General features: G+C 42.0%; 1 protein-coding gene and 1 long non-coding RNA gene across 11 annotated transcripts in view; one reads left to right on the top strand and one right to left on the bottom strand.

Moving 5' to 3' along the window:
* The window catches only part of PHACTR1 (phosphatase and actin regulator 1), a 578,071-nt gene that overhangs the window by 321,483 nt on the left and 240,275 nt on the right, over positions 1-16,313 (bottom strand). The window contains exon 1 of one of the 8 annotated variants that reach the window (XM_050789317.1): positions 10,121-10,511. The exons of 5 other annotated variants lie outside the window; for them this stretch is intronic. In XM_050789317.1, coding sequence (XP_050645274.1) covers positions 10,121-10,160 — 40 coding nt within the window. In that variant the 5' untranslated portion in view covers positions 10,161-10,511. Of the gene's footprint in view, positions 1-9,834; positions 10,046-10,120; positions 10,512-16,313 lie in introns of those variants that run through there. 2 more of the 8 variants (XM_050789319.1, XM_050789318.1) reach the window with 2 other exon arrangements.
* LOC126953733 (uncharacterized) overlaps positions 3,779-16,313 on the top strand; it is a 41,388-nt gene continuing 28,853 nt past the window's right edge. Inside the window, exons 1-2 of one of the 3 annotated variants that reach the window (XR_007725329.1) lie at positions 3,779-3,894; positions 11,017-11,094. This is a non-coding gene — a long non-coding RNA (uncharacterized LOC126953733). Of the gene's footprint in view, positions 3,895-10,767; positions 11,095-16,313 lie in introns of those variants that run through there. The other 2 variants (XR_007725330.1, XR_007725328.1) reach the window with 2 other exon arrangements.

The raw sequence follows: 16,313 nt of genomic DNA, 5'->3' as shown, positions 1-16,313 counted from the left end.
CACAGATGCAGAATTTACTCACCTAAGAGTTACAGTTGAATGAGTATATAGCACAGTTGCCAGCAGCATTGCTTTTCTCTCTCTCCCTGGTTTCAGTATAGTTCAGCAGGTTTCTTCTTTAATTTATAAATGAAGGGTTTCAGACTTGCTTATTTCAAAGAATAGAGACTCCCTTGTAGGAGAATTCTTTCCCACTTAGCTACAAAGATTCAAGCTTACTTTTCTTCTTGCAACCCTCAGCATTTGAACTCTGTGGGCAGACGTGTTTTAATGGAGTGCCACAGCTTCGGAGAGAGCACTTTCCATGTGGTCAGAAAGAATGCTCACCTCCTTGGACATCTTGGAGGGCCATTTGAGAAACAAGGAAGGGGCCCAATATTCTGATAAGAGTTTTTCCCTATTCTGTATTGTCCACATTTTTTAATATATGAAGATGAAACACTTGCTGTATTTGGAATCACTTTTATCCATAAGAACAGTACTAAGAGGGCTGTGGGAATAGCCCTTAATACCTAAGTATTGAGGATTATTTAATTTTGTCATATCTCAGGAACATGGGCAAGTAATTCTCAGCAATACAAATTTGGGAAACTTAAAGAGAGACTTCAGGTCTTTAAAAAGGTTCAGAGATAATTCACATCAGAGACGAAATGTAAAGCGAGGACCATATCATTTTATTCCAGATTCTCCAAATCTAGCAGAAAAATAGCATAACCATGCTTCTCCTCTGTTAATGAGCACATCTGTAAGTCACATGTAGCTCCATTAATGTGAAATGCCAAGAGTGACTTCTTAGTAATACATGTTATATTCTAGGAAACACTGAAATGTTCACATATTTTTACTAAATAGCACAATATAACATAACACAAATAAAATGTCCAAATTTTTCAGCAATATCAACAAAACAAAACAAGAAAACCTAAAGGCTAGGAGAGAAGAACAACCTTCCTGTGGAAGAAAAGAATTTGAACAAAAACATGAAGGTAGAAAAACATGTGGTGTAGGCAGAATGTTGGAAAAAGTAAAAATAAAAACAAGAAACTAGAGAACGAGGTCAGGTATCATTAACATTAGTGCATCTCTTCCTCCAAGATCTGAAACTCCAAAACGTCTCACTGTGATCACAGCGGGTCCCCTTGCCTGGCTTTGCGTTCCCTGTTCTGTGCTTTATCAGCAGGATGTCCAGGGACAAGTTACTTTACTTCTTTGAGCCTCGCTATCCTCATCTGTAACATGGGTATAACAGTCCCTCTTTCTCTCCCATAGGGTCGTGAGGATTCAATGAGATCATTTAGCAAGAATCTCTCAGCGGCATCTGAACATAGTGAGTGCTCAGGAAGTAATAGCTGGCCTGTCTGCCCCCAGCCTGAGTCCTTACTTGCTGCTGGAGCTGCTTCTTACCCTCCCTGCAACTTTGACTCTCAGGCCCTCCAGACTCGACCTTTCATCACCTCCACCTGACTTCAGGGTTCTCCTGCACCCCTTCCTCCTCGTAGCCTTCCCCATGTGCAGTCAGTGGCCAAAGCCTATTGATTCTACTCCCTCAGTCGTTTACACTTTGCCTCTTCTCTTCCATTCCTTGCCATCACCATGTCCAGGCCCTTTATTGTCTTTAGAAATGTGTGCCATTTATGACATTCCATTCTGAGTTCATGCTAACTGTGCAGCTTCTGACAAATTTCTTATTTCTGCAACCCTCAGTTTATTCCTCTGTGGGAAGGAAATAACTAATGGATTCTCACTGTTTATGGCAGTTTTGTCTCATAAAGTCACTGTGAACACTGAATTGGTGAATACTGAACCATTGCTACTGGAGGAAATGCAAGGCGAAGTCTCTGTGAGCATGTTTTCTTCAGCCCACCTGTACATACCTTAGGTTTACTGTTTGTTCCTGTTGAACCACACCAGATTTAACACATACTGTTGATTCATCAACATTGAAGCCACACGGCCAACAGCACTATCACTCAAGCCTGAGCCACGCTCATTGCATGTTCTCTCTCCACAAAGCTCGTCACAGCTTCCCTGAAGTTTAGAAGCACTGCATGGCACTTCAGCATGACGCTTGGGGCCATTCTAAACAGCAAAACCACCAACAAAAAGCACCAAAATGCAAAAAAAAAAAAAAAAAAAATATGGCACAAAATAGACTGTAAAAAGGACACATCAACAGGATGAAATCTCAAACAAGGAGGCAGAGCCTCGCTTTGTTCCATCTCAGCTCAAATTTTTGCTGCTCTGCACATGTCTGTAAATGGCTGTGAAAACGCCACAAGGACTGATTTTTGGGGTTACAAATACATTCTAGTGAGTAGGCAAATTTTTCAAAAGCAGAATCCAAGAAAAATGAGGATTGACTGTACAGTCAGCCCTCTCTGTTCAATCCATGGGGGGATTAAAAATGTGAGGAAAAAATAAAAAATAACAATACAGCAATAAAAATAACACAAATTTAATAAACGATACAGTATAACAACTATTTACATAGCATTTCCATTCTGTTAGGTATTATACATAAGCTAGAGATGATTTAAACTATGTGTGAGGACGTGCATAGATTATATGCAAATACTATGCTATTTTATATCAGAAACTTGAGCATGGCGGGGGTAGGGGGGCTGCGGGAGAGAGTGGAGGTGTCCAGGAACCTGCACTGTGGTTCCCTGTGGATATTGAGGGAAGACTGTGTTCATACCTAAACAGACCTTGGAAAAATGAGGACTGGCTGTATGTGTCATGCAGGCTTGCTGTGCAGATTAAAGGACATAATCTAAGAAGCAACTACTAGGCAATTAACAAGTGAGAGCTGTTACTATTATTTATTGTCATTATTATTTATTACCATTATGTTCCTCACTGCTACAGTTGCATTTGTAACTGATGGTGCCTCCATCTCCTTCCATTCAGTCCACCTGACACATAGATTTAAACTCTGACCATGTCACTTCTGGACTTGGTAGTCAAATTCTTTTCAATGCATCTACTATCGATCCCTTTCTCTCTACCTTCTTGTTTAACAAAACTGGCCTGGCCACCATGCCTCATGTACACTCCAGGCATGCCTTCCCCTCTGAATTGGCATTCCACTTACTCTCCTTCCTTTGTTGAAAATGTCTCCTGCTCCCTCCTTCCCTCCCCCATTCTCCTATATTAAAATATACCTATTCAGCTCTCAAGACTCTTAGGTTAAAAACATCTCTAAAACCTTTTCTAGCCAGAATTAATATCTCCCTTTTATCATCCTCAATAATCTTTTTTTTTCTGTTCTCATGGAAGCTGTCATTTTCCACATTTTGTTAAAACTTTTATGTACATGTTTTATTTCCCTGAATAGGTATGAGTAGATCTGATTCCTTTTCTCATATACTGTGGAACTCTTTGCACAATACCGTGTCTTTAGTACAGTAGATAATAAATGCTTACTGATTAAATACAATAACAAAAATACTCACAAGGTAGTTGGTTTTGCTTTACTGAAAAAGACATGATATTTATAAAAACACTTCTTTTTTTACTTGAGAAATTCTACATATGAACAAACCAACTTTAAATTAAAAAGAGAGTTCCTAATTTATATGAAAGCCAAAGGGAGCCAATACTAACTAGTTTTCTTAAAGTCTGGTGACTCATTCCTGAACGTTTGTCCTAAACATTTTCAGCCTCCAGGCCCTTTTTCGGGCAAGTCATGAACCTTGAAATCAGAGCTAAATAATACAGGTGCCAACATACTCCGAATTACATCACAGGGTCTTTCAACAGCCTCATTCTAATAACAACAAGAGCACTTCACACTTGGTGAGATCACTGCATCTAAATAGCTTGAAGCTTGGGCAAACTAATTTTGTACACTAACCTGTTGCTTCTCTGCCTCTGAACTGAGCCTGGTATAGGGTAAGTCTGTCTACTCACGACTGAGTGTGTTCCTGTTTGTGAGAATCCGGAGGTGGGATCATAACGCCCAGGGAACGAATACTTCCTTCTTGGGCACTGGAAGCAGACTGTATTTTTAATGAAGAAAGGCATAGCAGGGTGTTTTACAAGTTACTAAATGTGTGCTCCTTTGTTCCTCCTGATATATTTTTTCACCATCATCAGTTGTTTTTTTTTTTTTTTTAAAGAAAATCAAAGTAATGTCTTGCCTGGATGATTTCCTCCTTTATGTTGCATTTTCCTGTTTGAATGGAGGATCCAGGCTGCTACCAGGGAACTGGTCTATGCCTTACCAAAGTGTGCAAATGATCTCGGTAATGGTGCAGCTGTGGAGGGGAAGAGGAAGCAGTGAGCAGGCTCACCCTCATCTGTGGGTGCCTGCAAATCACCTGCTCCACTCTTGTTATTACTTTCTCGTCCATGCCTTTTCATGTCTGTTAATTTGGAAGAGGCGTCAGCTCCCCTGCACTTCCCATATTTGTGAGAATACTTCAGCTATGAGCTGGACTTCCTGTCTCTTTCTCTGAATTCTGAGATCCAACATTTAGAAAGGAAGTGACTTGTAAATATCACTTGCAAATCATCTTCCTTTGTACTGACCAATTCTGTTTCAAAAATATATAAATCAATGTGTGTGTGTGTGCGCACGCGCACGCATGTGCTGAGGTGTGTGTATTTCAAGTAACCATGTCCTTGAATATCACTGTTCAGGCTGAATGGAGACAGGGAGAGCTGCGGACTGACCAGAAACGCAGAAGGCCATGAATGATTCTGCAGAACATGGCAAGAACCTGGATGATAGGATCAATCTTTTTTTAAGTGATGAAACAGTGAAAGGAAGTGGGAAATTATCCAGAGACATGCCATAATCCTTTTGACCCCAAAGGAACATCTAATTCAAAACTATGTTAAATCCATTCTCCAAGAACAGCTGTCACCAAAGAGCTGCAAAACTTGTTAGGTACAATCTACCAGTGCTTTGACAGAATGCCCAGGTGGAAGTCAATAAAACAAGGTCCTCCCTTTCCCTTGTGATTAATATACTCTAGGGAGTGAAGCTCCTCTGGAAGCTTGGCCCAGTTCTACCAGGCTGCCTTTCCCGGAGTCTCCTCATAGCAGTTTGGCAATACCATTTTCTTCTAAGGTGGTACCATGTTCCCTAATGGATCTGATCAATTCCTAAAACAAGAAGAATGCATCTTTTAATGAGTTTTCTTAGTTAACTTGATAGCTGTTTGGAGTCAAATTGTGCTCCCTCCCAAATTCATATGTTGAGCCTCGTGACCTGGGAATGTGACTATATTTGGAGAAAGGGCCTTGAAAGAGATGATTAATGTTAAATGGGGTCATAAGGGTGGGGGCAAATCCAAGACGACTGGTGTCTTTATAGAAGAGATTAGGGCCAGGCACGGTGGCTTATCCCAGCATTTTGGGAGGCCAAGGAGGGAGATCTCTTGAGCCCAGGAGTTCGAGACCAGCCTGGACAACATAGCAAGGCTCTGTCCCTACAAAACATTAAAAAATAAAGAAATTACCTTGGGTGGTGTCACACCCCTGTAGTCCCAGCTACACAGAAGGCTTAGGCGGGAGGTTCACTTGAGCCCAGGAGATCAAGGCTGCAGAGAGCTGAGATCACACCTCTGCACCCAAGCCCGGGTGACAGAGACAGATCCTGACTCAAAACCAAAAACAAAAACAACAAAAAAAGAGAAGAAGATTAGGGCACAGACAGCCACAGACCAAGGGGCAACTGTGTGGGAGGACAAGGTGAGAATGAGGCCATCTACAAGCCAAGGAGCAAGACCTCAGGAAAAATCAACCTTACCAGTACCTCAGTCTTGGACCTCCGAGTCTCCAAAACTGTGAGAAAACAAATTACTATTGTTTCAGCGACCCACTAGTATTTTGTTATGGCAGCCTTAGCCAATGAATACATTAAGTATGGACTATCCAAGGTGATTTTCTTCATTACTATCTATAAGAAAATCCTGGTTTTCAGTAACATACATATTCCTTTTTTGGGAGGTCAGTTTCTTTAATCCCAAATAGTTATTAACACAAGTTTGTACTTTAGGTTCTTGTCTTCATTTCAGTTTGGGCACAGGATATCATTTGTTCCTCTTCAATACCCTGACAGTAGGGTAGGAATTATTTTTACTATTTTATAAGTGAAGAAACTGACTCTGGCATGATTTACCCAGGGCGTATGAATTTATACCAAGTCTTTCAATACCACTTTCTCTGCTGCTTCTCCAACATTCCACTCCTTCTTCTTTTCCCCTAACATTAGAATACACCCAAGTTTGGGTGTTTTTCCATCCCAATTGTTTCTGAAACTTGTGTCTCATCTTTCTGTATTCTGTTGGATTATTTTTTTCTATTTCTCTTAATTTTAGACATTTGTGTTATCGTTGCGATGGATTTCTTAGAAGAAGACACCCTACACTGTTTTTCACTCTTCCTTGTTTAGGACAAGTTCCAGGAGAGGTTTTTTTATCCAGTTAGTTTCCTAGAGAAGCACAAGCTACACCTAGAGAACCTTTTATGAAACCTTTTCCCAGCAACTGTGGATCCTGAACTTTGTAGGAAGCTGAAATACTCATGGAATGCCAAAAACTTAAGGGCCTTTGGCATCTTTACCCTTTAGAGTAATTATGCTACTGTCTTTGGACTTTACAGTATGTGATCAGGAGCTTGCTTTATGGGAGGCATTAAATCCCCATGTTAGGAGACTGCAAAAAGAAAATAAAAACACAGTCATTGAGGGGCCATTTAAGGGTAGTAGATTCTGTGTTGTCCCTAGTGGAGGCTTGGAAGTGTAGAGTCATGGATCACTATAGCCCATCTGCAGTAATTTTCCAAGTGGGGTAAAAGCCTACAGGAGGCCGGGCGCGGTGGCTCATGCCTGTAATCCCAGCACTTTGGGAGGCTGAGGCAGGTGGATCACGAGGTCAGGAGATCGAGACCATCCTGGCTAACATGGTGAAACCCCATCTCTACTAAAAATACAAAAAATTAGCTGGGCGTGGTGGCGAGCTCCTGTAGTCCCAGCTACTTGGGAGGCTGAGTTAGGAAAATGGTGTGAACCCGGGAGGCGGAGCTTGCAATGAGCCGAGATTGCGCCACTGCTCTCCAGCCTGGGCAACAAAGGGAGACTCCGTCTCAAAAAACAATAACAACAACAACAACAAGCCTACATGAGCCCTGAGCCCATCAGATTCAGGATGAGAAAAGGGCAGAATCACAACTTATAGCATGGGTGAAGCAGGAAAAATCAAACCTACTACATCCATTAGAAGGTGTTTGGGGCTGTCCAGAGACAAGGGCTACTTTGTCCTTGTTGGACCCTCCCTGGTGTGGCGTCGCTGTGACCCAGTGGTAGAGTGCAGGGAGTCTGGCGACAAATGTTGTTTATCTGGTGCTGCCACTGATGCCCTCCTCTGTGGCTTAAACCAGTTCAATTGACCTTTCTGTCCAAAACACGCAGACAATCATGCCTTCTCATACAGAGAAATACAAGTGTTATTGAATTAATTCCAAAATATTTGTAGGAGCCCAAATGTGAGCTAAAGTTTCACACATATTCTTTACTCACTGGCACATTCAAGGGAAAAAGTGATCTGGTTTTTCAAGTACTTTGTGGTCACTAGATACCATAAATGATAACAAAAATAGTAGCAGGTACTTTTTCAGGCACTAAGTGTGCCAGGCACAGCACTATGGGATGTTCTATATAATTTACTTCCCATACAGCCTATGAGGTAAAGCACTGTTACTCTCCAATTTTATGGATGAGGAAACTGAGCCTTAGAAAGGTCAACAAACTTGCTCAATGTCACTCACTGAAAAGGTAGCATAATTGGAATGGAAACCTCAGTCAACCTAACTAAAAACATTAAGCTTTTAAGCAAAGCACCTTGATTTCCATAAAGACTGAATTTTCAAAATCTGTCCTATTTCACCAGTTGTCCCATAACCTGTTGGACTATCCCAGAAATGAACAAAACCTGGCATCCAAACTGCATTTCTCAGACCATCTCTTACGCTGAAAGTAACATAAAAGTCCTCTGTAAGGTCACAAGTCCTGGTCCTTGACATAGAAAATGTGGGCACCACGATCTATGCAGATGAGCAAATTTTAGAGAATTAGAGTGGAAGGCAATGCACTCAAAACCAAGACTCTTTTGAGCATCATGTTATCTTCTGTGATTTGGGAGGCACCAATGAGCTTTGTAGTACCTGGAGGTCATCCTCGTGAATCTCAGTCCTCATAATATTATTGAAGTGTAGAAAGGTAGGTTTCCAGCAAGTTTCAACAGATGGAAATCCAGATAAAACTCACTCTGCTGATATTAATTATTTAAGCAATGTTTTCTCGAGAGACTGCCATGGCCTTAAAAAGGGGCTCTATGAGCTGTTCTTTTACATTACGAATATTTATAATATTACAGCATCTCCATTTCAAGTATGTGCTTTAGTGAAAAACTTTGTTACGCTTTTTTAGCTTTGTTGTTTAGTTTTGTTTGTTGAGCATCAGAAGAGGTGGGAGTGATAGGGCCACAGTAGAGAAAAGACTAGAAATTCATGATCCACAGTCTTTTTGCTTCCCAAATGTGGTCCATGGTTTTGAAGATTTAAGAACCACAGATTTAAGATCATTTTTTAATTCCAATATTCAAATATCCTCTTAAAAGATAAATTATACCACTTTAAAGAGTTGTTTCCATTTTCTTTTCTTTTTTCTTTTTTCTTTTTTCGAGATATAGTCTCACTCCATCACCTAGATAAGGTGCAGTGGTGAAATCTGGGCTCACTGCAACCTCTACCTCCTGGGTTCAAGCTGTTCTCGTGCCACAGCCTCCCCAGTAGCTGGGACTACAGGCGTGCACCACCACGCCCAGCTAAGTTTTGTATTTTTAGTAGATACAGGGTTTCACCATGTTGGCTAGGCTGGTCTCGAACTCCTGACCTCAAGTAATCCATCCGCCTCGGCCTGCCACAGTGCTGGGATTACAGGCGTAAGCCACCGTGCCCAGCTCCTCTTTAAAGAGTTGTTTCTATTGGATACATTCAAATCATATAATTTGCCCAAACTGAGAGAAAGGCAGAAAAAGAAGGAGAAAGGCAGTGAAAACTTGAATACCTCCTCTTTATAGATACTATTCTAAGGACACTTTCCTTTTGGTTCTAACATCACCATATTTTGTTTAGAGCAGCTCATGGGGGCAAACAATAAAAAATAAATAACAATTAGAAATAAACTCTTCCAAACTAACACCTTGCCTATTTCTCAGGCTCTTTAGAAGTCAGTGTTGAAAGAATCCATGTAGCATTTCTCATTCATGCTGAGTGAGCTGTTATCGGTTCCCATATTGATTTTTATCTCCATGCAGCAAGCCTCAAAATGCCACTGCCCCGAGCTGGAATCCCACCAAGCCTATCCCTTACGTTTCCGTTTGTTTTCCAAGTCCTCTTTCCTTTTTCTTCAGCCACAAATTCTCCCAGAACCCACTTTCCCCAAAATAACAGCTGCGGATTTGATTTTTTCCTTTCGTGTCTCTTTAAGTCAGAAACTTCCTGAGGTTCCTAAGAGCTGCCTGCCTCAGCAGGCACCAGGACTCCCAGCAAGGCTCCATTGCAGTGAGATTTGCAAGTGAATCTCCTTTAAAAACCATCACCAGTTTTGTATCCATCTCCTCTAACTTTGAGGCGTCTACGCTAACACCGTGGGCTCCAGGATATCCTATGAACCCGGTCTGAGGATTTCAAAACCAAATCTATTCATATTGGCAGCTCCATCAAAGGAAAATTCTCTAAACCGAACAAAGCATAAAACCAATACAAAATCCACCTAACAAATAAACAAAAGGCAATAACATGATTTCCGATGCCAATGCCTACCTTAAAGGCTGCCCAGAGCTCTTTGCTCCCACATGCATCTGCCTCTCTGGGTCTGTTTCCTGGCTTTCCAATAGCTATGCTTTCTTAAATTGAGCAACAGTCTCCTCAAGTGTCGGGCTCTGAAAATACACATGCTACACACGCCCATGCAGCCTCTCGGTGCCAGGCAGCCCCTTCGCCTTCCTTCCCGGCTGTGCCAGTTCCCTGGCCGCTGACCAGCTCCCACGTGGGATGGAATGGAGAAGGGGAGGGTGTCAACCAAAGTCGGGGGACGGATTCAACTCACCGTGGACTAGGTGGCCACCCATCTGGCAGGAAGGGTCCATTTTATCCCTTTTCTAACCTGAAACCGCCTCCACGATGGTCTCTCCAGCTTCATTCAGAGCCCAGAACAGTTGGCAGGCACACCAACCCCTCCTGGGTGTGACCTGCGGGTACTCAGACCTCTCTAAAGTGGCAGCCTCCAGCCGGTGGGGCACAGACTGCCTCTTACCTTCACAGAGCCCCAGTCCTTAAAAGCCCAGCTGGCGTCTCCAAGGAGTCCCGTGTTTTACTTGACATCGGAGGCAACCGGTTTCAGAAACAGGGAACATTTCCAAATGAAACGGAAAGTAACCCGGGGATCCACACCAGACCCCCGACCTGCCTCGGCCATCCCCAATCTCTGGGAGTCTTCTGACTCAGCAAGCCTGTACAGCTGTTTCAGCCTGGAGAGGATTCAGAGGAAACTGCAGCTTGGAAGTCTGGAACTCACGGCCTGGGCTTTTTTTTTTTTTTTTTTTTTTTTTAGAGTATTTGTTGAGCTTTTTAACATGCAGTTTGTCTCCTTCTGCAGGGAATTACTCAGTGATCCCGTCACCTGACTCAGGGCAGTTCCATTATATAATTCTAACTGCTATTTGATCTCTGATCGGAAAACCACACTTGCCTCCCCTTTCCCCCACCCCCTGGCATCATCCACCCCACCCCATCCCCTAGGAAGGGAAGAGGGAGGGAGACCTCAAAACGTGAACCAATGACAATTAACTTTCCTTGAACCTTCCCTGGAAGGACTGCATTTTTGCAATGCACTTTATTTGCCTTCAGTTCAATTCTTGAGTAGAGGACCTCCCAAATGCCCATGAGGAGTGAGTGGGAATTTCTCAAGATGGGACGGTAGCATCTTTCTTGATTTAATTTTAGGATGGTTCTCCGTAGATGGGATAAATTGCTGAATGGATTTTCAAACGATCAAACGCATCGTCAGTTGAACAGCTTCAGGTAAATTTATAAAACATGTGCAAATAAAACCTAAAACCGAGAATCTCTTATTACTTTTGCCACATTTCCATGAAATGCCAAAGGGGTGGCTTGGATTGAGGGGTCTTGAGCCAAAATCCCTGCGCTGACCTTGATCTTCATAAACCCACTCCAGCCACCACAAATAAGCATAATGCCCAAGGGACATTAAATAAAGCATGTGCTTTATTTATTATTTATTTATTTATTTATTATACGTTAAGTTCTAGGGTACATGTGGATAACGTGCAGGTTTGTTACATATGTATACCTGTGCCATGTTGGCGTGCTGCACCCATCAACTCGTCAGCATCCATCAACTCCTCATTTACATCAGGTATAACTCCCAATGCAATCCCTCCCCCCCCTGAGGTCAGCATCCCCCTTCCCCCCTCCGCGTGATAGGCCCCAGTGTGTGATGTTCCCCTTCCCGAGTCCAAGTGATCTCATTGTTCAGTTCCCACCTATGAGTGAGAACATGCGGTGTTTGGTTTTCTGTTCTTGCGATAGTTTGCTGAGAATGATGGTTTCCAGCTGCATCCATGTCCCTACAAAGGACACAGACTCATCCTTTTTTATGGCTGCATAGTATTCCATGGTGTATATGTGCCACATTTTCTTAATCCAGTCTGTCACTGATGGACATTTGGATTGATCCCAAGTCTTTGCTATTGTGAATAGTACCGCAATGAACATACGTGTGCATGTGTCTTTATAGCAGCATGATTTATAATCCTCTGGGTATATACCCAGTAATGGGATGGCTGGGTCATATGGTGCATCTAGTTCTAGATCCTTATGGAGACCCAGAGACGCCAGTGTCATAGATGGGAGTTAGAAGACGGGTCTTCTGCTCTTGGTGTTCCGCTTTGCAGAGGAAAACCCAGATAAACATGAGAAAAATATAAATATGTAAACCTGAAAACCTGAATGACAGATTGATGTCTGTTTATGTCTCTCCCTCCAGGTGTAGTAAATACAAGGTATTGTGGCAGTTGCTATGGTAACTACTTTCTTAATAAGAATAAAGACACATAGGAAGGTGTTAGAAAACATCAGGCAGTGAGACATTCCTCAGTAACAGGAAGAGGAGGCAGTAATAAAAAACTTACCCTTGGCCTGTACATGATCATTAAATACTGGCACTGCAAAACTCAAATTTCTTAGACCAGCACGTTCAATAGAAATATAATGTGGGGCCGGGCATGGTGGCTCAATCCTGTAATCCCAGCGCTTTGGGAGGCCAGGTGAGAATAGGAGTTTGAGACCAGTCTGGGCAACATAGCAAGACCCCATTGCTACAAAAAAATTTTTTTTAATTAAAAAATTAGCTGGTTGGGTGCACGTGTAATTCCAGCTACTGGGGAGGTTGAGATGGGAGGATCCCTTGAGCCCAGGAGGAAAAAGCTACAGTGAACCACGACTGTACTACTGCACTCCAGCCTGGGCAACAGAGCAAGACACCATCTCTCTCTCTCTCAAAAAAAAAAAAAAAAAAAAAAAAGGGAAATATAATGTGAGCCATAGCTGTGATTTTAAATTTTCTAGTAGTCACATTAAAATTTTTTAAGGGAAGTTGTTTTTGTAATATAGCTTATTTAATCCCATATACCCAAAACATTATTTCAACATGTAATCAATATAAAAATTAATGAAATATTATGTATTATTTTCATACTGAATATCTGAATATTGGTAAGTGTTTTATACCCTCATCACATCTCAAATAAGTCTAGCCACATTTCAAATACCCAGTAGCCACATGTCGTTAGTGGCTATCACATTAGATGGCCAAGCCCTGGATTATATTTGGCCATTTTGAGGTTAGAATTTATTTTGGGGGAGCAAATTTGTCTATCCCTACTTGCATATTTTAGAAAAATAAACTGCATTAATTTGATTCTAGCCCTATGGCATAATTCAAGTGGTAATCTCTTGAGTGGAACAAGAAAACATCAAATAAGCCTGGAATTGAAATAGTATTAAAGATTCAACTTCTTTCTTGCCGCTAGAGGATCATGAAGATTAAAACATCAATCTTGGGTTTGTAAAAAGTTCTTTCCTTGTGTTGCCCCAGTTGCCCAAGCTCAGGCCCCCAAAGTCTTATCTTGACTTGACTCTACTTTCTACACATCCTCTCTCTCTCCCCATTTCCCCTAGCCCTCCTAATAGACCTCTCAATCTTTTTCTTTTTTTTTTTTTTGAGACAGAGTCTCACTCTGTCGCCCAGGCTGGAGTGCAGTGGCATGATCTTGGCTCACTGCAAGCTCCACCTCCCAGGTTCACGCCATTCTCCTGCCTCAGCCTCCTGAGTAGCTGGGACTGCAGGCGCCTGCCACCACGCCCGGCTAATTTTTTGTATTTTTAGTAGAGACGGGGTTTCGCTGTGTGAGCCGGGATTACAGGCATGAGCCACTGCGCCCAGCCAGACCCCTCAATCTTATCAAGTCTACCTGTCACCTTTTCTCAAGTGGCAGGGCCTCAGCCAGTACCCAAACTATCACGAGCACCCCTGCCTGGCCCTCCTGACTTCACTTTCTGACCACTTGAGTTCATTTTCTACCCTGCCTTCAGCGTGAGCATGTGTCCAAGCAGACATTTAATCCTATAGCTACTCAGCTTAAAACTTTTAATGGCAACCTACCGCCTTTCAAATGAAATCCACACTCCTTGCAGTGATATGCTAGGCAATCATAAACCGGCCCTGGGAGCATTTCCAGCTCATCTCTTTGCTGCACATTCTTTGAATTTACCCTAGTCTGCATGCTTAACTGTGGCATGACTTCTCAATCTCCCTGCCTTTGTTGAAAGTCTGTTTCATTTGCCCGGAATGTTCTTCCTTGAAATGCCTACCCCTTACCAAATAGCAAAATCTTTCAAGCCTAGCTCAGCTATCTCCTGTAGTTTTTCCTAATCTTGTGGTCAAAATTAACAGCTTCTTCACCTATGCCATCACGCCACTTTTATAAGTCAATGTGTTATAACATTTATCACATTCAACTATAATCATATAATATGCTATACAAGGACCTTTCCAAGAAGACGAATTGTGTGTCATTTACCTGTGAACTCACCTTGGGACATAAGACTATTTCAATGAATGTCTGAGGAATTCCAATTCTCTCCTACTCTTCCTTCTGATTCTCTAATCCCTTGGTGTATCATGGTTATCACCATCATCATTCTCGTCATTACACAGCAGCCAATATTATCAGCACTTACTAGGTATCAAACATTGTGCTAAGCATTTTACACAGATTTCATTTAATTCTAACAAAAAATCTATAAGGCAGGGACTTATAATATCCCCAATTTCTAATAGCTGTGGCATCTCAAATATAGTTTCATTCTTTCAGCCAGTGTTTTGAGGTTATTGTTATCAACACCAGTTTAGACAAGTTGATGTGTAGTTATGTCTCCAAAGTGCACAGGGTTACATATTTGTTAACTTATTTGTAAACAGGCTAAGGCATGTGTTTTTGTTTTATATTTTTAGTGTCTCTGACTCTTTAAAGCCTCCAAATTTTAGTGGGATGGGAAAATAGAAAACTAGCTTACTAGCATTTTGTGTAGAATGAGAATATTGTAGCTTTATTTATTTATTTATTTATTTATTTATTTATTTATTTATTTGTTTTTGAGATGAAATCTTGCTCTGTTGCCCAGGCTGGAGTGCAATGCCACGATCTCGGCTCACTGCAACCTTCACCTCCTGGGTTCAAGAGATTCTCCTGCCTCAGCCTCTCAAGTAGCTGGGATTACAGGTGCCAGCCACCACACCCCGCTAATTTTTATGTTTTTAGTAGAGACGAGGTTTCACCACATTGGCCAGGGTAATCTCGGACTCCTGACCTCAGGTGATCCACGTGCCTCAGCCTCCCAAAGTGCTGGGATTACAGGCATGAGCCACCCCACCTGGCAAGAATATTGTAGCTTTGAGTAAGGGCACAAGGGGCGCTGCTCTGTGGATGTCACAGGACTTGACATTCAGCCTTTTTCTCAGAGTCATTTTTGGCACTATTTTTGGCTCTCTAGTAGTTTCTACCATAATTCGGTTTATTGGTGCTTTAAAAAACGAACAGACCAACCATCCAATGCTGGCAAGGATAGGAAGGAACTCTCATTTATTGCTGGTGGGGACTCAAAATGGTACAGACACTTTGGAAGACAATTTGGAAATTTCTTACAAAACTAAACATGTTCTTATCATATGATCCAGACATCCTGTTTCTTGGTATCTACACAAAGGAGTTGAAAACTTCATATCCACACAAAAGTCTGCATATGGATAGCAGCTTTATGCATAATTGCCAAAAGTTGGAAGCAATCAAGATGTCCTTCAGAAGGCGTATGGATAAATAAACTGGTTCATCCGGACAATAGAGTATTATTTAGCATTAAAAGCAAATGAGCTCTCAAGCCATGAAAAGACATGGAGGAAATCTAAATGCCTCCATGGAAAAAAGCCAGTCTGGAAAGGCCACACACTGTTTGAGTCTGACTACATCATATTCTGGAAAAGGTAAACACTACGGAGACAATGAAAAGATCAGGGTTGGGGGAGGGAGTGATGAATGAGTGGAGCACAGAGGATTTTTTGGGCAGGGAAATTACTTTGCTCAGATGATACTATAGTGGTTAGAACATGTCATTAAACATCTATCCAAACCCACAGAATGTTCAGCACCAAGAGCACCAAGAGTGAACCCTAATGCAGGCTGTGGACTCAGAGATGATGACGTAGGTTCATCAATTGTCACAAAGGAACCACTCTGCTGGGGACTATCGATAGGGAGGCTGTGCACTTGTAGGGTAGGAGGTACATGAGAAATCTCTGTTCCTTCCTCTCAACTTTGCTGTGAACCTAAAACTGCTCTAAAGCCTGTTTTTTAAAACACTAAGGGACCAGAGAACGTCTTGCTCACGGGTGCCCAGGGCTGCGCTCACTGGCTCGAGTGCAATGCACCAGTTGTTTTTTACTGGGTTGTCAGTTACTCAAGAGTATTCATTGCTTTCTGCACTTTGTTTCCGCAATGCCACTACATAAACAGCAGTGCAGGTACTAAAGGTTTAACAAACTCTTGTTGAAATAAAATGAAGATAAAATACACTTGATGCTTCTCATAATAAATACGTATTTTCACCTACTTAAACAGTATCATAGCCTTGATGTCAACAGAAAACTATTACCAATGGGGTTT

The sequence above is a fragment of the Macaca thibetana genome, chromosome 4 (genome assembly GCF_024542745.1).
Source record: "Macaca thibetana thibetana isolate TM-01 chromosome 4, ASM2454274v1, whole genome shotgun sequence".
NCBI lineage: Eukaryota > Metazoa > Chordata > Mammalia > Primates > Cercopithecidae > Macaca > Macaca thibetana.
The sequence above is the reverse complement of the archived record's forward strand: the minus strand, read 5'-3'. Positions and strand labels throughout refer to the sequence as shown.